The sequence below is a fragment of the Nematostella vectensis genome, chromosome 4, assembly GCF_932526225.1.
Source record: "Nematostella vectensis chromosome 4, jaNemVect1.1, whole genome shotgun sequence".
Lineage (NCBI taxonomy): Eukaryota > Metazoa > Cnidaria > Anthozoa > Actiniaria > Edwardsiidae > Nematostella > Nematostella vectensis.
The window spans coordinates 9,743,236-9,764,634 of NC_064037.1; the positions used below are offsets into that span (position 1 = coordinate 9,743,236).

Sequence of the window (21,399 nt, forward strand, 5' to 3'; positions counted from 1 at the left end):
TGAACTCAAATGCCATTATTTGATAAGCTCACAAGATCAACAACTCGCGGGAAGTGCCGCAAACAATCCCAAGCATTCTTCGTGCTCTCACAGACAAATTTCTCGAATATTCGGCGCCTGGCCTGTCTAAAAATTTGATAGCTACTACTAATAATGACCGTAGTATTAAGCAACTTCTATGACATCCAGCGCCTTTGATATAACTAGTAGATCTTTGCTTCGAAAACGGATACCAATGAGAAATAAACACACACAATGAACGGCCTGGGCAAAACATTTGAACATCTAACCTGAGTTAGATAAGAAAATGTATATTTTTTAAATGTTATAGAAAACGTCCGCCATTACTCTGAGAACGAGCAGTCGACGGGTTAGGGCACTATATATAGCTGAACCAATCAGCGCGTCCCATTCGAGTACCCTTTGTTTTTTCTACCAATCTGGAGCCATGCCGGCATCCGGCATGAGAATATGCGATTTGAACATTACTTGTATCAGGCCCTTGTCTTGTTTCTCGCCGGCGCGATAGAAACATAGTGGGGCCTGATACTCAGGTTAGATTCACCGCAATTTTCTCAAGCTCTTCCCATTGTAAAAACACAAGCCATTTGTATGAAACCATCCTTTATTTCTTAAATCCATTACCTTAGAATTTTTTTCATTTAGCATTTTAGATCACTCGATGTGTCATTAAATTTTCATACGAAATTACAAAAATTGGTGTACAAGTTTAAAAAAATAGATGTAGCATTACAACATTACAGCACTCCACTCTCTACAAGGTAGCAGCAAACACTTGTAGACTTGCCTTATGGTGTACTTTATATGATGGAAAATTTGTTCATCAAAAATTGTTCATCGAAAATGAACAAACTACAAGACTGGCCCCTAACAAGGACACCTTTCGGTTAATCCAAGCCATGGTATCTCCTTTTACACTATAAATCTCGTTTATATACTAAAAATACTATGTATTTTTCTTCTAACACACAAACACGCACACAAAGAACACACAAAAACAAAAGACGAAAATTACTTCTTGCAAGCTCAGTCCGTTTTCTTCACATGGGGGTGTCTTTCTTATACTGCAAAAAAAGATATGAGCGTTAGGTTAGTTATGCACTACATAATAGTACACACCCGCGTATAAGAACCTAGGCTGAAATTTGGGATGTTAAAGCACCCTTTTTTATGAAAACCCAATCAGCCTGGTGGGAATAATAGGTTCTTATTTGTAAGATTACTCAACTGTTTTGTCAAAATTCTGATTCTCGTTTGATAAAAGAGAGAAAAAGTACTTTTTATAAATTTGAGATCAGTGCCGTAGCAGACCACGAAATATTGGGGGTGGGGGGTGGGCACAATACAGAAATTGTTTTTAAAAAATTGGGGGTCAAAGCCACGCCTGGTCATTTCCTTATAATTTTTAAAATATTGGTGGGGGAGGGGAGGGGGAGCACGTGCCCCCAGTGCCCAATTCCTTGCTACGGCCCTGTAGGTGCATTGCATACTGTTTAAAAACAACCTTGGCTTATAACTTGTGATCAGCGTTGATTGTTGTAGTGCCTGGTACTGTTCAGTGTATAACATCAGAACCATTTAAGAAACTGATTTGTCATAAGTTACTGAACCGATTTAATAAAACCTATTAAGCCTGATGTTGACAATTTTAGGCTCTCATTCGCGGGTATTAACTGCACTTTCCGATTATCAAATATGCAGTTTATTGCAAATTTAGAAATTTTGCTCAAATTACTTTTGTTTTATGGAGAATATGATCATATGAGAATGCTTTGTTCTCGCTTTCGCCTCGTAAAACGGTTCCAAGTCGAACCCTTTGTCGATAAAATTCTCGCCAAAACCCCTATAAACTACAATACCTCCTGATTTCTCCCAAGGATGGAATCCCGTTGGGTATCATTTATTTTAAAGTGCCAGTGGTAAAAAAAATATCTGATTTTTAAAGGAAATTCCTGAGAGTCGGAGGATACAAGAAAATTTAGCCAAAATTGTCGTGGTAGCATCACGGCGGGATCCCAAACTATAAGAATTAGAAGGGCAAGACAACAAATTTAACCCATTGACTCCTGGCTTTTTTGGAGCTGAATTTACAAAAAACAGACTGAAAACAGATACCTCCCCCCCTATTCTGAGTTTTATACAGCCCGTCAAAGTCAAACACAGCTGCACCTAGTCAGCGGTATCCAAGTTTTCCAACAGTGCTTTGCGGTCCGCACTTTTAATCCCTCGTCGATGTGCTGAAGCCAGCACAAGTTGATGGTTGCTTGTATTTTTCATCAAAAATACAGCTATGAGCATATTAGGGGAGTGTCTCAGGACATCATGAAGTCTTTTGGGGCATAATTGAGTGCTTTGCTTATGGATATTTGCAAGCAAAGGTGGATTCATGATGATTTTTTCTTGTTTGGCTTTGCCCGGATGAGAAAATAATTTTCTAATGAATCACCACAGCTCTCCTAAATGCTGTCTTTTCTGAAACCAAATTGATTCCAAAATCGTTTACACTGCTATTCTGGGTCTGTATGGCCTGGAATTGATTCGTTTGGCTTCGGGGTGAAAAGACTTATAAAAAACCATCTGACTTTGGGGAGAGGAGTGTAGACTGGCCCTCCCCTCGTGAATTTTCCCCTGTATCTCCCAGAAATCTTTGCAATACGTAAACATATTTTCGTGGTTGTACAATCCTTCAAGGAATGGGCATTGTGTTTTGAAGCCAAGGAAATGTACCTGGAGGATCAGAATAAAGGTATCTATTTGTGTCTTGAGCTGTGTTTGCTGATCTCTCTCCCTTGTGTGGTATTTTGAGCGTTTTATTGAGAGGGGTGATTCTGCTTTTCTCTCCTTGTTCGATTTTAGATTTGTCAAAGAACCTGTGCTATTATTTGGCTTAAGAGTAGATGCCAACACCTTGGTTGGATGCATATCTGCAAGACCATTTATCCCTTAGACTGATGCCTGAGTATCTTCATCTTGTTGTGTTTATTTTGAATTTATGAATTTTTTGGGTTGTGGGTACTTCCCAAAGCCGGTACAGGCCGGTTCAGGGGTCAATGTGTTAATAACGTTTGATATAGGTCCAAATAGAAACTGGGTACCATACTTGGAAAATCCTCTTGTAGCATAAATAGGAGGTGGCCGCATGACTTCGTATATTCTCGGAGGGAAGATGAGTTACTATATACACAGCACATACCCCACTGTTGTCGAAAGTGGCCCCCTCGACGTCATAGCTGCCGATCATTTCGTCATCGTCTTCTTGAGGGAGGTACATGTTGTCGGGGTCTCCACCACCAGGGAAGCCGTACGGGCGAACGTTATGTTTCTGCAAGGCGATCCTTTTGTACGTGGCGAATTCATTGAACTCCCTCTCGTCCAGTATTTTGCTAACCCTGAAAAGACATGAAGAAAAAACATATAAATACCTTTTAAATTGGAGACCCCCGGCTTAAGGTTCGTATAGAGGACGATGGATTCACAGTTTTCCAGATGTAGAGAACCATCTTAAAACAGAATTTTATGCTTCATTGACCAAGTTCAATAAAAAAATATATGGCAACAACTATCTCTAATAAGTTAATAGAATGGATACTTTCTAAAACTTGGTATTTTTCTAGCATGACAAAATGGCGGTTGACAAGCACTATTCAACCGCTGACCAAGTTAACCAATCCTCCTAGCGAGACCTAATATTCAAAGAAAATCACTTCCAAGAAACCCAGTTGATGATGTACCTGTTTCGGAAACAGCAGCACCATATCATGATGGACAGTAGAATCAGCCCAGCGATACAGGCGCACACGATGATGGCTATCAGCTCTTTAGTGGCTGCAAAACAAAAGTCTATTAATAACCCTGGTTGACAATACTCTATATTGTGTGTATTATTAGATGATAACATTTTTAATTAACATTTCTTCACGAGGACTAGCCTTAATGTGCTAATTTTCAGGCTTGATATTTTTTTTCTAATTTCAGAAAAAAAAATCCGTTTTGCTCTTGGTGTCACCATGTCGGTAGTGTTTGTAGCTGGCGTTATTTGTCGTCGTCGTCTTTGTTGTTGGTAGTGGTTATGATTTTGTTGTTGTTTTCATCGTTGTTGTAGTTGTGTTTGTTATTATGAGGTCATTGGGTCTGATGGGTAGAGACAAGCGGGTCGTCTGTCATATACATAGATACATGGGAATTGATACTTACACAGTCCAGACTCTCCGGGTACTGGAACAGGTTCTATAAAAAGAAAGGAGATAACGTTGTGATTAAGTTAAAAAAAGAGACAGAAAAAAAGGCAGAAGTAACGACAAGTCCACTCACCGCAAGCCTTGCCATCTCCACTGTACCCTTTAGCGCATGCACAAGTGAAGCTGCCCGCTGTATTAGTACATGTTGCGTGCTCGTGGCAATCATTGTCTGAGTTGTTCAGGCATTCGTTGAAATCTGCATATAACAAACAAAATGGCACTTAAAACAAAAAAACTAGTAGCTTAGCCAATGACAGCGTACGTCTGAAATAGATGATGCATTAGAAAATAGGTTTGTTTTCGCATAATGTATGGTAACAGCGTAACAAATATTTTAACTGATCGCTGTAACATTGCTTTTGAAAGCGAGTTTTCAAAAGCATAATTAACGAGGCAAGTAGCTGCTAATATTTCTCATGCGTGTTTAATTTAGGGAACCATAATATATTTTGGAACCGATAATTATGTACGAACTTGATTGAAATCTCCTGACACTAAATGGAGCATGAAGACGGCATTTTTATTGAACTCACGTACATACAGTCTCGCTGTTGTGAAATTGGTCATTACAACAGATATTATCTTAAAATAATCAGATATTAAGGGTACAGTTTAGAGCTCACATTTTCAGAATTCACATTTGTTGTGATGGTGAGATTCTATATTGGGATTTTTATTGGTGTATTAACTTTTGGGATCTTTTGGAGCATTTCCCCCCGTTGTGATAACCACGCCTAAAAATAACTACGCCCTTAACTACGCCTTTAGATAACTACGCCCTTAAGTGACGATAAGAGAATAAATTTGCTAACCTTCTACTTTCCCGTACGATGGGTCGGATGAGAACTCCCCCATGGAGGAGCTGTTCGACAGAGCATTGTTCATGTCGTCGATACTAAGACTGGAGTTGGCGGCTGTATGTAACTCCATATCAGCAATAACGCTTCCATCTCTGGAAAAAAAAAACGGAAACTGAAGGCTGTAGCATTTTGCACGACAAAGGTATGTGGTAGGCGATAGGAAGGCTTACAAAAGCCACTTAACAAATATTCGCCTAGACCGCCCTAACCCGCTCTGATTCCAGCCCACTCTTACGCATTTCAACTCGACTCTTACCTAAAGCTTTTTTTAGTGATTTTAAATTAGCTTTATTTGAAATATAGATAATTTTCTTGGAAAAAGAAATAAGGAAGGAAACATTGTGTAAATCGGCATAACGTGTAACACATACCGGAAGGCCACGACGACGCATTCGACCGATTCCTTCAGCAGTCTAAGGAAGAACTCTTCGAGCTTATGGGAAAAAATAAAAAATAAAAGGAGAACCAAATAAGCATCGTATGGTACGAGCATTATACAAAGGCCTTTCTATCATGTTAAGATAGTATATTGATCGCTTTGAGGGTGTTACCTCGCTTTATATGCTCTACATAGCCCCCCTCGAGAAATGTGTACTCAAAAATGGCCACGATACTGATGTTGATATGCCACAACTACACCACTCACTATATTTTCTATCATTTCCGCAAGTTTCTTGAACTCATCACTTCCCTTGTCTTTAAGTTTGTCATTAAATTTCAAGTCTGTGGTTCGGTACTTGTTAAAACGTCTCGACAACTTGAACCTCTTGGAATCTAGAAAAATGTGAAAAAAATCAGATTAGGAAAGTTTGTGCTTTAAACATGCCAAACCACTGTGTATCGATTGTTTTCTCTTCTGTATTAACTGTCCTTGCTAAATGGTCAAGTTTTGTTTGATGAATTTGTTAGGTAGAGATTTTCCCTTGCGACAGAAAGGAGATATTTTGACTTTCAACAGGGGGGTGGGGCAATAATTTTGACTTGCAACAGGGGGAATAATTTAGTGACCAGCCAGTCAGGTACCAAATAATCGGTCCCTTGAACATCTATCAAGTAGAGTGTAATTGTGAACGTATAACAAATCTCTTAGGCTTATTTTTGAGACCTTAGCATTTCATCCAGCCCGACTTCTTCTTCTATTTTGACTTTCAACAGGGGGGTGGGGCGAAAATGTTTAATTGTGAATGTATAACAAATCTCTTAGGCTTATTTTTGAGACCTTTGCATTTCATCCAGCCCGACTTCTTCTTCTTGGCAAATCTGCCAGGAGGACAGGAACATACGTACGAGCCCTTGGTGTTCATGCATTGCAAGCCCATGTCAGGGGGGCACAGCTGAGCAGCATTTTCGCATTCATCAACATCTGAAAAACAACATCAAACGATTTAAGTTGATTCGAAAAAATACGAAATATAATTCGGAGTCATAGGGAAGAAGAAGAAGTCACCGATAAAAGGATATGAAATAAAGCAATAAGCACATTCTTAAATACATAGCTATATAAAGAAAGAACACCTTCCAAGATAGAAATTTGTTTATTTTTATTAAATATAGTAATCTAACAATAGGTATTGTTATCTAGCCAATGAAATGGAAGCACTCGTAGGTCCACTCACTCCTACCTTGGCACGTCTTCTCGTCGGACATCAGCTTATATCCTGGCGGGCATCCACAATTGTAGAATCCCACAGTATTCAGGCAACTGTCGCTACACTTGTGTGTTTTGCGGCTACATTCGTCAATGTCTGTATGGTTGAGACCATATGCGTCAATATAATGCAAAATGAGGATGTGTCGTTACAGTTACAATCACGCCTGTATTTGTCAATATTAAGTGTAGAGGTACGGTAAACGTGCAAAGCACGAAGGTTAATATCGCGTGATATACCTTTACAGGTGATCTTGTCAGCATTAAGCTCGTACCCAGGGTCGCACGAGCACTCGTATGAGCCTGCGAGATTTTTGCACCGCTGTCCGCACCCACTAGTTTTCTCAGCGCATTCATCAATATCTACAAAATAAACCCTTCGTCAAAAACGGCTAACAACATTCACAATCCATACTCACAATCCAATTCTTCTCTCGGAAGAATTATTCGGAATATACCTCCGAAGGGTGGGGGTGGGAGACGGAACCTGACTTCACCCCCTAATGAAATTCAAGATGAATTGTTTGTAGATAAATTTGCCTAGCCAATAGGTGTTTGCCATATTTATGGTGCCGGCTTGCTGAGAATTCTAATGATTGTTATCAGGTGTAGGGTTGCAGGTTTAAAGAAACAATATTCAGATTATCAGCCGGCTATCAATAATCACAAATATTTTTGCTTCCGTTAAACTAGTGCTGCATTCATTCACGTCTGTTTGACATGATCACTGCATTCATTCAGCTCTAGTTGATTGTAGAGCATTGGCAAAGAGTACCTTTGCAAGTCTTGTTGCCGCTGTCCAGCACGTATCCCTTGTCGCAGAAGCACCCGACGATCCCACTCGAGTTTGTACAGGCGTGTGAACACCCACCGTTGGTGGAGTCGCATTTGCTGGAGTTCGCAACTGGAGGACATTAAAGTTGGCTATTTTAGCAAAAAGAAGATAGTCACGCAGAATTTGCTGAGCGGTTTTGTTTCATGTCAACAACAGGAACCAGGTTTCGTTTATTCATGCATCTGGGGCCGGTTCCTCGAAAACAGGTTAGCGCTAATCCAGGGATTAATGCGGCTATCTCGACATTTGATTGGATAAAAGGAGCATTCATCCCGGGGTAAGCGTCCACCTGCTTTTTAGGAACCCAGCCCTGGCTTACATCACTATGCGATTTTAAAGTTCAACAACTGTATGGGAACGAACATGAACCACTGGATACACCAGTTTTATTGCCTTATAAGGGTGGGGGCGCCGTGTTTCATTGCCTTATAAGGGTAGAGGCGCCGTGTTTCATTTCCTTTTAATGGTAGGGGCGCATTGCCTTAAAATGTAAGAGGCGCAATGTTTCATTGCCTTATAAGGGTAGGGGGCGCAGTGTTTCATTGCTATAAAAGGAAAGAGTCGCCTTGTTTTATTTCTTTGTTTTTACTGAAAGTGTTTTGTTCCTTTACACTGGGAGTGATTTTGTGTTACCTGAGCACGTCTTCTTGTCGCTGTTGAGGATGAACCCTGTGGGGCATGCGCACTTGTAGGACGACCTCGCGTTGATGCAAATCATTTCGCAATCGTTAGTAACAGGCGTGGCGCATTCGTTGATATCTGGCAAAATTAAAACAAAACTATTAAGGGTAGGATTCATCCTAGTTCGATTAATGCTAGCATTCCTCATAAGGTTCCCAATTAAATGAATGAATGATCGCGCGCTTACAAAATATACTACCAAACATACAGATAACCCCAGCTCTGACATACTTCCGCGTTATTTAAAAGTACAGTTTTTGTACGTCCACACGGCACCATCAAAGCATCGTTTTCGAATCATTCCATTCTGGACAGCGTTTGCTAGTTGGTCGTTTTCCTACATCGTTTTTCCGTTAACGTGTTTTGGACGATACCCGAATCCGTAACAAAACGGTTGCGTTTTCAAAACGGATACATGGGGGCAGAGTGATAGCGGAAAATAAATCCTTTAGTACACTAAGCTCATGTACAATTCCCTCCCTGAGCCCCCTTTGCAAAAGCCTGTATGTCACGTCAATTACTTTCAGGGGTCCCTTTCTATTTCTACCTAGTATTTCTAACCCTTTTCTATAACCAGGGAAGTGCACTTCCCTGCTTAAACTAACGAATTCAAATTCATTATTAGCATAGAACCAATAACCTCCCTTACCTGCGCAGGTCTTTAAGTCGTTGCTGAGGACAAATCCATTGACACATGAGCACTTGTATGAACCGGCAGTGTTACTGCACATTTGACTACAATCGTTGGGATAATTACACTCGTTGATATCTGAGGGTTTAGATTAAGGCAAATAAAATAAATAAAATATCTATCAATACTATTATGAGAATAGTAATGGTATTCGATCATTATATAACGTACACGATATAACGTACACGATCATTAGAAACGTAACACCAAATAATCATCACTATAAAAATCAACGTATGGCAGCGTACATCAGCATCATTCTTTTATATCCTCGCCATGATAGCCATATCATAGCACCTCCCTCACCGCCATCATCATCATCATCATCATCACCATCACCATCACCATCACCTTAACAACCACCATCATTATCATTGCCATCATCATTGTAATCACCTTGACCAACACTAATCGGGTGGCTCAATGTTAACGCACCTTCGCACTTGACCTTGGGGTCGCCTTTGTAACCAGGCTTGCATGTGCACGAGTAGTTTCCAGGCCCGTTAGTACAGTCGGTGTTCGCGCCACAGTCATTACTACCCAGGATTGGATCACACTCATTGATATCTAAAGGATTCATAGAACTCGTTACAACTTTAAAAAAGAACCATGGATAAACAAAATTTTTTTGTGTTAGTTTTTGCCAATTTCAGGGTGTGAAAATTCCGTCACAAAATTCCGCCTTTGCTTATACTTCAGAATAAAATAGCCTAATTCAGACGCTATTCCTAACTGAGGCTTGACTACGTTTAGGCATAATTGAAGATTTCTGAATGAGTGAGTGGGATGAGCTTCGTCAGGATACCTGTGCATATTCTGCCGTTGTTACTTGATATATAGCCTGGGCGACACTTGCACTTGTACCCGCCTAAGGTATTTTCGCACTCTTGAGGGCAGTTGTTGTCGGCGGGGTCCGCACATTCATTAATATCTAAGATATAAACCACAGTTATGAGACAAAAGTCAGAGGATACTCAATCGGCAATGACCACAATAATTACTTGGCCGAACGGTTATAGACAAGCACCACAACGGTCACGAAACACAATTGACAATTCACAGTACATACACGTCACATTCGTAATCTTTTTTTATTAATTTGACTTAGCCTTAAAAGGCTGTCAAAAAGTGCAAGCAAATATGCTTGCTCCGCCTATAGGCAGTGCCTCAAACTATATGTTCGATCATCACGATCAAAACACGATGCGATATCATATCGCGGTATCATGATGATACCACGTATCGATGGGCTTCAAAGTACTTACCGGCACAACTGACCCCGTCTCCAGTTCGACCACTTGGACATGCACCGCACGTGTATCCCAGCTCTTCTGACTTATCCCTCGTGCAGGTCACGCCCTCGTAACACGGTTCGTCCAAACAAGGATCCGGCTCATTCTCACAGAAGTCTCCGGTGTACTGCTCCGAGCAATTACAACCCACAGTGCGCAGCTTGCTTGCATTGTTGACGCTGAGTACCGTGTCAAAGTCACACGTTCCGTTGTTTTTACAATCGCAGAGGGCGATGGTGACCGCTTGAACGGCAGTGGCACCTGAAAAGGAACATATGGGGAAATAGCGGTAGTGGTAGTATCATGAGTCTCTCGTAGGTCACAGTTTATCAAAATTTCCATAGTCTGACTAAGCCATAAATTAAGAAAAATACAGAACTTCTACCCTTGGCGTGGCTCACAGGAATCTAGAAACTATACACGTAAGCTAGGTGCCTAACTTACAACGTAGTTACTTGCTTCAGGAAAGCGATCAAAATGAATTCTTTGCATGACTCCGCAATATTTGGGTAAATGTAAAATTGTGGACTAACTTTACATTCTAGAAGTAACAATATTGATATTTAGGCCCTCAGCAGTTTAAAATCGTTCTCACCTTTCTCGTCAGTCGCGACAAACTCTAGCACCATGGCGGATTTGTTGTTACTAGGCAAGGGCTTCCACGTGAGTCCAGTTTTGTTGTTAAACATGGCGCCTTCAGGCATCTGACTCGCTTGTAACGTCACCTTGTCGTTGTTAGGGTCGCTTGTGGTTACTTTGAAGGTTACTTGCTCTCCTATGGTCGCGTTCAAAATGGAGTCACAGTCGATCTCAGGTGGAAGGTTATCTTTGAAAAGAGACATCGGATTAGAACGTTATACAAATAACGACACGGAATTGTTGTTAAAAGGGCATGTGAATTCCATAGTTAGAAAATAGGACAGATAAAAGGAGCGAGAATAAAAAGATAGGATATGATATAAAAAGATAGGAATAAGGAGTAGGTAGAAAGGAGTACGACAATGAGATAATGGGTTTGATGTGGAAAAATAGCAATATAAAGAATAATCCTCCCCTCCTTCGTAGGGAAAAATAGTTAGCAGCCAGATGAAGCTGACAAAATCTCACCTAGGTCTTCCTGAGCCTTGAGGTTCTCCTCCCTGTAACTTTTACCAGAGACAGCCAGTTCTTTGTTTCCAGTCGCAGCGTAGTCAAGCAGACATCCCTTGTCATTGCCACAGGCCTCCCTCATCTTATCAGTGATGTTCAGATCACTTAAGAACACTGGCTCGAACGCCTCATCAAAGAACACAGGTTGTTTGGAACAGTTTGAGAAGACGAAGAGACGGTCGGAGTTAGGAACACGCCCTAGGTAAAAGATTAGATCAGACACAGTGCATAGCGTTGAGTCATGAGTTGCCAAAATATACGTGGGGGTTGACACTTCAAGGTTTCTCACTTGTGTGACAAGTCGTTTTTTTCCACCAACGTGACACAACAGCAACAAGAAGAAACTGCTTGCAAGTTTGGCTGAAAATATTTTTTTTGCATTAGGAGAAAACTGAATAACTAAGATATGGCAAATAAAGCTTGTCTTGTCTTGCAGGATGGTATGAATTAAGAATTGAATTTCGAACTCAGGCGGGTTTAGTTTGCTACTGTCTTATCAACCGGCTTCGGGCATATTGTCAATAATTAACAATACCTAAGAATATCTTACTTCTAAGGCTAAGGATTAGATTCGAAAATGTTAGTGTATCAGTCCGTTAATATGTTTTTAATATTCTCTTTTAGCAGAGTACTTAAGCGGAGGATATAGTGGTACTTGCTTATAATTTCTACAAGAAATATAACAAGCCAGCATGAATTAGACAAGTCGCACTGTATATTATACAAGATCTCTCTTTATTGTTTGCCGGCATTAGCAGGGTGGCGTGGCCCTCCCAAACCGCCAGACAGGTAAAGGAGAGGGATAAGCTGAGGCAGGAAGTGGACCAGAAAATGGAAGTATTATAGAGTTTAGACGATCTAACGGCTGTGCAGTTTACAAGGCTATAATGTCGTTTGAGAATGATCAAATTACACCTACAGTTTCCAAATAATTATCTACTAAAAGTCAATCTTTCACTGGGGGTAATTATATGGGTACTGGATAACAAATCAATGCACCACAATTCTCCCCCTGGGGGAGGTAAACATGTATAAATTACTTTGGCTTGTCCAGGCGTTCTTATTGGGTTAGCTGTGGTTGATAAGGGTTGTGACGTCACAGGAGCTCTTCCCAGTACCTGGGAAATCCCAAACAGAACCCCCCTGGACTTGTTCGTAAATCACTTACATGTTTGTCCGAACTCGAAGATCTTCTTCTCGTCCGAATTCACTGGGATCATGGTCCCGTTGGGGAAGGCCAAATCGTCTTCTTTGTTCTCGTTCATTTTGCCCATCAATCCTTGCGTTGTGTTTTCAAACTCGACAGGAACCGTGAGCGCCATCTGTATGGACTCCACCCCGGGGGAAATCTCACACGTTAATCCAGAGTCAAAAATCACCACTACTGTGGCGTTCTTGCGCGTGAGCGCCAAGCCAGTGTAGACGGCGGGTGCATTTGCTGACAGTTGGTCCACGGTCATGTGACTGCACGACGTGCTGTTAGTCACGGTGATACTCATGTTGCCAGAGACAGAGGTGTCGTACATCACCTGCCGAAAACACGACACGGTTACGACAACGGTACGACCGTGGGACGGTCACCGATTGAGAAACGATAACAGTACGGCCATGGCGCCATCACTACATGATTGGGATACGTAAACGGTACGAACAAGGCACGATCGCCACACGATTGGAATACAATAACGGTACGGAGATTGCATTATCGCCACACAACTGGAATACGATAACGGAAGGGTAATTGAGGGATCACCATATGGCTGTCATTCGCGCACAACATTTAACACAATGCAATAACAGCATGAATTCACTGCATTGACTAACCTAGCAGACCCCCTCCCCTTTCTTTCGGGTCATCCAACTCTAACGTTCACTACGTTGATTTTCTTACAGCAGACAGCCAATTCCACCTCCACAACGGTTTCGGTTAAAACTTTCTACGTTATTACCCTGAAAGACTCGTCGCATTCTTACTCCGTTGATTTCCCTTCCCTCCACCTACGAGTTATCATAATTTAAATTATTATACGTTGCTACCCTGAGGATTCCCTCACGCCTCTTCAGCGGGTTATAGTATTCTCACCTCTAGACATAGACATAGATGGGTAATCTTATTAACATTTGATGAAATAGAAAGTGAAAAAAATACTCTACTACGTTGATTTCCTAACAGAAGTCCGCCCCCTCCCCTCCACCACTTCCTCCCGGGTAATCGCGCTCTTACCTGTACTACATTGCTACCATTGGCAGCAAGTGCAAATCCAGAGAAGACTGTTGCTTTAGCCAGAGCACCGTTGCTGGCGAGGGGTCGAGCAGTGCGCGTGTGGATTCGGTGGCTGTTTGTGGATTTCATCATGACGTAATCTCCAAGCCCGTTAAACGAGTACCCAAAGCCGTCCACAGTAGTGATGTGAGGATCACCCCAGAAGAAGGCTGTACAAGATACATTTAGTTATACGGGAGCATCTTGGCCAAGAAGAACATAAATACTTGCCATAATCTCTTCACAAAGTCACTGCTTTCAAATGCAAGATAATAGGGGACTTGCGCTAAGAGATCAAGTGACAGACTAGCACGCGCTCAGGCTTTTACTGGCAAAATAGCAACAACTAAAAGCAACTTATTTAGCAATTACTAATAAAGCCAGAAATATTTTTTTAGAAAGGGTTTTTTATTTTATTTTTTCGTCGTTCTTTGGCGAGACGGGCGCAGTCATTTCTGTGTTTATTTTGGCTTGAATTTGCCACCCAAAAGGTCACCTGATCTCTTAGCACAAGTCCCCTATGCAATGTTTAAGACTAAAACAGCCATTATCAAGACCCCCGGCCCCTTGATGATTTTTTTTATTATGCCTGTATAAAAAAAAAAACGTCAGCGCAAGCGTTAGGTGTAGATTGCCAAGTTGAAATTTTACGACGGGGAAAAACCATGGGTTCTATTTTTTTCACATTTGTACATATTTTTAAATATACAGTACGATAGTTCGCTTCAGGCCATCAATGGTATCACTACAGTTTATTCACTTCTAGATCCGCCTACTTTTACTCGGGTAATACCCATCTTTTATTTGGCATGAGCCGTTTGTAGTAACGTTCCTTGCAGTAGTCGTATATTTGAGTGGACAGGTTATCTGCGTTTGATCAGATTCGTACTCACTTCTTCTCGGGCGACGTATCCTTGGCCTTGGCCCCCATCGTAGCCACCATGGGGGTAGTGTGCATACTGTCTCGGCCGGGCGTATGGCGAGATAGTCACTACAGTACTCCGTACTTTCCCTGCAACACGTGTCCAGCATCTTCATCTCCCTCCAGTACTCATCCGCTTCGACAAACGGAGAATACCTGAGGGCAAAGACAACTACACTATTTAGAGGTCGAAAATGATTTGTCGAGGGGTTGCGCAGCCATATACCAAAAATTGTAAGATTACACGATACTGCGAAGGAGGGGCTGCTTTTTTGCGATAAAGGTGGGGGGAGGAGTGCCAAGGGAAGAGGGGGCAAGGGGAGTGGTAAGAGGGGGAGTGACAAGTGGGATGGCAAGGAGAAATGGGAGTGGTAAGGAAGGAGTAGCAAGGGGTAGTCCCCATATTCCTACGCTATATTCGTTTTGCTTGTGTTCAAAAGGAATTTTGATATCCTCTTATTTAACGACAGCAGACACGTATTATTCAACTTACTTATAAACCCACCTGGAGATTTACAAAATAACAAATCTAGGTAACTCTTAAGGACCCAAGGTCCCTATTAAGATGTCAGAAAACTCACCTACAAACTCGACCGGCCCGCAATGACGATCCTGTGATGAGGGCACCGCGATCTCTTCCTCTTCTTGAGTAGCAGCAAGCCTTGTTAGGGCCTCTCAGGAACGGCCTGAAGGAATAACACGCGACGTCCCCTTGCCAGTCACGACCCGTACCCTGGAACCACCAATCCGGGCCTTGATTCAAGCCCCATATTTGGAAGGAAAACTGCCGTCTCACTGACCACAATGAGCACGGGCAGTTCCACCGAGGATACCAAAAGGTTCCGCGCCTGCGTTCTGATAACACCCACTGTGAACAAATACTTGCAGGCGTCGGCTCTAGGCGTTCGCCGAGCACCTTTATAAACACGCCTTCGCGCTTGTTGCCTTGGGGATCTTCGAATGAGTGACTGTCGATGCGAAGAATATCATCGGTGAAAGATTTAGAAAACTGATAGTATTCGCCGTCACTGCGAGCCCATCCCATGGAAGCTTTAAAACCGTGATCCGCAAGCCAGCCCATCTGGTCTTTGGCGTAGAGGAACATGATAACCGTTGTGTCACCGTTGGATACCAGGGCACTTTGGAAGGTATTTTTCTGACAAAAAGGCAGGAATCATTCAGAAAAAATTAAACCTGGAAATAACTCGTACCCTCTACCCCATCAACTAGGCCGTTTCCTGATAGTCATACTTCTGAAATACCCCAAACTTAACTCCAAGGGCGCTGCTTTGTTTCATTTTATCCCACTTTCCCAGTCATTACTGATCGACCCATTCGAAAAGGCCAGCTTTTTAAAGTATTAGTTCTTGAACATTATCAGTAGCTACCTGATCTCTGTAAGGATTCCAACTGTTGTAGCGGTATCTCGGAGATGTGTCTTTCCACGTCACGATAATAGCACAGCTTGCAAAGTCATCCCCAAGGTCGGTGGATTCATTCACCATCTTATTAATTTTACCGAGCAGTTCAGACGAGTCTTCATCGCCCTTGGCCAACTCCTGGAATTGGACATCCAGTGCCGTGGCGTACCGAGAGTAATCGACGTCGGCCCAGAATGGGAAGATGATGTCTTTGCCATGGCTCTTGCGCGTCAGATCCTTCGGCGTCTTACGGAAGTGGTGTCTCTCGACGGACATCATCCCGTTGCAGTTAATCTGATAAAGACAATATATATGATTAGCCTCGTGGCAGCGCGGCCTAGTGGTTGGAGCATTTGACTTGCGATCCGGCGATGCCGAGTTGAACGTCTGCTCTGGCCACTAATCGGATTTCTTTCTCAGTCCTTCAATACGTTAGTGGGATTCAAATCCTTGGCCATGCTGGTAGAAAGTCAGCTGACCTTCCCCACGTTCAGTTTGGATTCTGAACCTGGAATTGTTATTTATCATTACCATTGTAAAGCGCTTAGAACTTTTAGAGATTAAAGCGCTATATAAATGCGGAATTTAGTTTTTAAGACTATGGTATAAGCGACGAGAAATTTATAGACTCGTCTTGGCTTAACAATCAAGACTGCGGTAAACAACAAGATATCATTGGCCTCTTAATGGCCATTAATGCTGGTTAACCATTAAAGCTTGTTTTACAACAAGACGACATTATCCTATTGGCTTAAACCACTAAAAGACGCAATGCTTGCGTTTGTTAGTGTCTATAGTGGTTGTCGTAGGAATAATGGTTGCTGAATAAGACGGTGATTGAGTTGGTAGGTGAGGTGTAATCAGCGGTTGTAATAGTATTAGTGATGGTCATTGTCGATAGTGAGGCAGACGCGTACCCAGGATTGGCTGAGGGGGGGGGGGGGGGGGGGTGCGCAGTCATAGGTATTATATGGAAGTTTGAATACTCCTTAATAAGAAATGACACAATTTCTTACAAAGTGGCCTACAAAGCGGCTGTACGCGCCTGTAAGGGTGCCGAGGTGTGTGGTGTAGCGTTATGACGGCTACTGTGAGGAATTCGTAGGGCGACTAAGGAACAGTTGACCGAAAATGGGAAAATGTTTAACACCACGTACCCAGAGGTGATTGTGACGTTTCCCAAAGAAGTTGAACCCTCCAGGACATCGTGCTCTGTTCTCGTATCTCCTTTTTCGCTCGCAATACACGTATCTAGGCCTATTAAGGTCAAACATTCTTTTGGCTGTCAAAAATGAAATTCAATATTATTAGTTACTTTTGAATGCTGATTTGATTTCTCGTGGCCCGCAGAATATGTGTTGGGATGGGGGGGGGGGGGGGGGTGGTGGTCAAACAGGAAAGATACAGGGTTGGCAGGGGTTAACAGGTTTTAGGTTAGAATGATAGAATTCTTGGATGTAAAGTCAGGTAGGGATTGGTATTAATTCATTGATAGAGACTTATATAACAATCCAGGGTTTGATTTAACTCTTGTTACTGGGGCAAGGATGGCATGATATTTTTAGCTAAAACACGAAGAGAGAATCCAGAAAGGGAATATTTGGTAGGAGGGATCGGCAATTTCTCCAGCCAAACAGCCAGACATAAAAGTAAAAAACGCCTTGATAACCAGCAATTTGTGGCCCCACCCCTGTCTGAAACAAATTATCGAGATGGGGACAACCCCCCTCCCCAGCTCCAACACTCGCGAGAACCAGTCAAAAACGTCTGTTAAAGATACCGGAGTTATTACTTACGCTTGCAGTCTTTTCCATCACCCGTGTATCCTGAGTTGCATCGACACAAGTAGCTTCCTTTTGTATTAGTACACGCAGCATTCTCGTGACAAGGGCTTGGATCTCTTGCACATTCATTTACATCTACACAAGAAAGACAGAGTCGTGATCAATCGCACCAAGTCGGCGCTTACAATGACATCTCTGTGTCACAGCTCGAGGTCTCCCTCGATCAAAAATGATAAACCCCTAAGAGATAGCATAACATGACAGAGTCATAGAAATTTCAGAGACATTATGTTTTTTTTTAAACTTAGTTCTACCTTGTTGAGCCTATTTCATGATATTTTAAATTCACCAATGTTCTGTTAATAGATTTTTTCTTTATCAGCACTAACCTAAGATACACATCTATAAAAATAGGCTCGTAAGCATATATGTAGCTACTGCGGCAAGTATTTACAACTGTAATGTTATCATATATCTCTAGGTTATTTCTTAGTATAATCATACTATAAAAAGTATTGATAAACGGTATAAGACTCCCAAGGATAAAAATGTTTTTGTACGAAATAACATGTTTGAACCAACAGATAACCTCAATAAAGCTTTGCAACTCGATTTAATGTCAAAAGGAATCGGATACGGGCGAAAAAAACTTGAGCTTAAATACTCGAAATGACCAAATGAGAGCTTGTTTACATGAGCTCGCGTGTTTCGACACGTATTGCAAACTCTAAATAAATCAATAACATGAATTAAAGTTTAAACGATCATTACACGGAATGTGAATCAAATGCATCCGCGTTCGAGTTTATCAAACCAAGCTGCCATAGAAGCGAATATGTAAGAATTGTTTAAAAAACTCCAAAATCTTTTGATTATTTAGATATTTTCTTCTTTATAAATCGATTCAGGCTGGCGCTTCGTAACGATCGTATACCGAAGTGTATCCGAAATCAAAATTTCCCAGCAAACCCCGCGGCAAATCTTACTTTTTCCTTTTTCTGCGTGATGACATAGTAGCTACTCGCACATGCGCAGTAGCTTCAAAAAGGCCCCAAGGGATGGCGCGTGGGTAAATATTCCACTCTCGGACGAGTATCCACCCCCCTTCATCTTCTAGCTCCACTCTCCAGTGTCCACCAAGGATAACTTACCATCACAGCTGGTCAGATTTCTTGTCCTATCACTCACAGGCCCTGAGAATGTCGGTGTATATCCCGGTTTGCAAGAGCACGTGAAACTTCCCTCGGTATTCTGACAGATGCTGTTATCGCCCGAGCAGACGTACGGGGTCTCCACACACTCGTTCAGATCTAGAAACAGGGCATGTTAAAAAAAACTGCGATAGGACCTATTCAAGCTAGTACCACTGCACAGTTTTCTGCCTTAAACAGGGCCATGGGTCCCATTTCAGTCAGACTTGAATTTAAAGCTACCACACACAACTCAACCAGATCATCAGGGTCATATTTCGTCCAGCCCGAATCTAAGCTAGCATAACTCACCTACACAACTCCCTGTCCCGTAGAAGACATTCGGGTCCCATTTCTGTCCGGCCCAAATCTAAGCTATCATAACTCACCTATACAAACCCTGTCCCATAGAAGACATCCGGGGCATATTTCTGTCCGGCCAGAATCTAAGCTATCTTAACTCGCCTATACAGCCCCCTGTCCTGTAGGAGGAATAGAAGACATCCGGATCCACACATCTGGGTCACATTTCTTTCCGGTCCGAATCTTAAGCTATAATAACTCACCTACACAACCCCCTATTCCGTAGAAGGAATCAGGGTCCCATTTCTGTCCGGCAGGACACTTGCACTGAAACGATCCGGGCAGATTTATGCAATCAAGTCCCTTGAATAAGCAGGTATTCAAAAACAAATCCAAGCATTCATTGACGTCTGCAACAGAGAGGAATATACATGTAATTAAATTGGTTCTCCAAAGGTATCACACTAAACTAGATCCATATGGGATGATGTTCAATTTCTTTACGCATGCGTGTCAGTGACGTCACAGAACAAAACTGTTGAGCTTTTGAGCAACTATGTAAATCTTTAACTATGTAAATCTTTTTGAGTTGTGGTTTATTTCCTCGGTGGCCATGCCATCACAAAGTTATAGCATGGTATGAGTAAAATTTCGTGCTTAATAATCTCGGGATGACTAGTAAAAGTATGTAAATCACAAAATTACCCGATGCCATGCTATAACTAATAACTATTACATTAAGCGGTCAAAAGTGGTTCTAAGAACCTTTTGTTGACCTTTTTGTTGACAAAATGGTAATATAAGTAAACAAGTTACTATTGAGATGACAGAAATTTGACGTAAAACTAAATATTTTCAGTTTAATTGCTGCTTTTCTATTTATCTCAAGGCGACCATTATTGATCACGTGACTTTTTGAGAGATAAATTCAAGCCAAAATAAACAAAGAAATGACTGCACCTAATAATCTATAAAAAAATAAGCCCTTTCTGGAAAAGAAACTTCCTGGGCTAAACGTTAGCGCTAAATAATTTACATTATGCTATTGTTACTAAAATCCTGAGCGCGCGAGGTTGGTCACTTGATAAAGGTACAGCTGTATAGTTCGCGAGGTTGGTCACTTGATAAAGGTACAGTTGTATAATTCGCGAGGTTGGTCACTTGATAAAGGTACAGTTGTATAATTCGCGAGGTTGGTCACTTGATAAAGGTACAGTTGTATAGTTCGCGAGGTACAGCTGCAGTTACAATGGTACAGAAATAAGCCACTCTCAGCACCGTGCTGAGGTCGCTAAACAGAGGTACAGCTGGAGTTACAATGGTACAGAAATAAGCCACTCTCAGCACCGTGCTGAGGTCGCTAAACAGAGGTACAGCTGGAGTTACAATGGTACAGAAGTAAGCCACTCTCAGCACCGTGCGTTCTTTGGTCGCTAAACAGAGGTACAGCTGGAGTGACAATGGTACAGAAATAAGCCACTCTCAGCACCGTGCTGTGGTCGCCTAAACACAGGTACAGCTGCAGTTACAATGGTATAGAAATAAGCCACCCTCAGCACCGCGCTGTGGTCGCCTTTTGGAGGGAAACCGTTTACAGTAAGGGTTGCTTACGTTAACGTTATTATACTTCTACAGATGTAACGGTTTACTGCAGCTGACAGTCTTGCGTGACAGACGAATTAACGTGACACACACACACACAGTTTCAGTACTCTCACCTTCACACTCATTATTTTTGAGTGTATAGCCTCGCTTGCATCTGCATGTGTAGCTACCATCGTTGTTGACGCAATCAGCGCTTGCAGGACAGGTTGCGACACCAAGTGCGCACTCGTCGATATCTGAGTCGAGACATAACGAGATCATCAGGATGTGGCAGGATGACTTTGTGAAAACGAGCGATTTAGCTGCAAACTATTTTCTCAAAGACCAGTATAGATTGTTCACGATTTTCGAGGGAATCACGAATAGGCAAAATTTTATATCGTCTATATGTGATACGAAAAAAAAGGCGATCTATTTATCCCCGAATGACTGACTGCCTAACTGGTGGGCGTGACAGATAAGCTTGCATGACAAAGATGCTGACAAAGATAACACA

The 21,399-nt window shown here is 42.0% G+C and overlaps 1 protein-coding gene across 26 annotated transcripts in view; it reads right to left on the reverse strand.

The window, feature by feature from the left end:
* Positions 1–607: 607 nt before the first annotated feature.
* LOC5498073 (fibrillin-1) overlaps positions 608–21,399 on the reverse strand; it is a 47,666-nt gene continuing 26,874 nt past the window's right edge. For all 26 annotated transcript variants that reach the window (XM_048725983.1, XM_048725978.1, XM_048725992.1 and 23 more), the window contains 29 exons: positions 21,017–21,139; positions 19,562–19,708; positions 18,957–19,115; positions 17,818–17,940; positions 17,179–17,303; positions 15,989–16,315; positions 15,182–15,756; positions 14,572–14,756; positions 13,640–13,848; positions 12,584–12,944; positions 11,374–11,613; positions 10,862–11,092; positions 10,240–10,527; positions 9,780–9,905; positions 9,410–9,541; positions 8,933–9,052; positions 8,236–8,361; positions 7,543–7,671; positions 7,008–7,130; positions 6,742–6,864; positions 6,339–6,482; positions 5,766–5,893; positions 5,491–5,552; positions 5,072–5,211; positions 4,333–4,455; positions 4,216–4,248; positions 3,753–3,846; positions 3,215–3,410; positions 608–1,085 (listed from right to left, as the gene is read on the reverse strand). In XM_048725983.1, the coding sequence (XP_048581940.1) occupies positions 1,062–1,085; positions 3,215–3,410; positions 3,753–3,846; positions 4,216–4,248; positions 4,333–4,455; positions 5,072–5,211; positions 5,491–5,552; positions 5,766–5,893; positions 6,339–6,482; positions 6,742–6,864; positions 7,008–7,130; positions 7,543–7,671; positions 8,236–8,361; positions 8,933–9,052; positions 9,410–9,541; positions 9,780–9,905; positions 10,240–10,527; positions 10,862–11,092; positions 11,374–11,613; positions 12,584–12,944; positions 13,640–13,848; positions 14,572–14,756; positions 15,182–15,756; positions 15,989–16,315; positions 17,179–17,303; positions 17,818–17,940; positions 18,957–19,115; positions 19,562–19,708; positions 21,017–21,139 (4,916 nt within the window). In that variant the 3' untranslated portion in view covers positions 608–1,061. The remainder of the gene's footprint in view (positions 1,086–3,214; positions 3,411–3,752; positions 3,847–4,215; positions 4,249–4,332; positions 4,456–5,071; positions 5,212–5,490; positions 5,553–5,765; positions 5,894–6,338; positions 6,483–6,741; positions 6,865–7,007; positions 7,131–7,542; positions 7,672–8,235; positions 8,362–8,932; positions 9,053–9,409; positions 9,542–9,779; positions 9,906–10,239; positions 10,528–10,861; positions 11,093–11,373; positions 11,614–12,583; positions 12,945–13,639; positions 13,849–14,571; positions 14,757–15,181; positions 15,757–15,988; positions 16,316–17,178; positions 17,304–17,817; positions 17,941–18,956; positions 19,116–19,561; positions 19,709–21,016; positions 21,140–21,399) is intronic.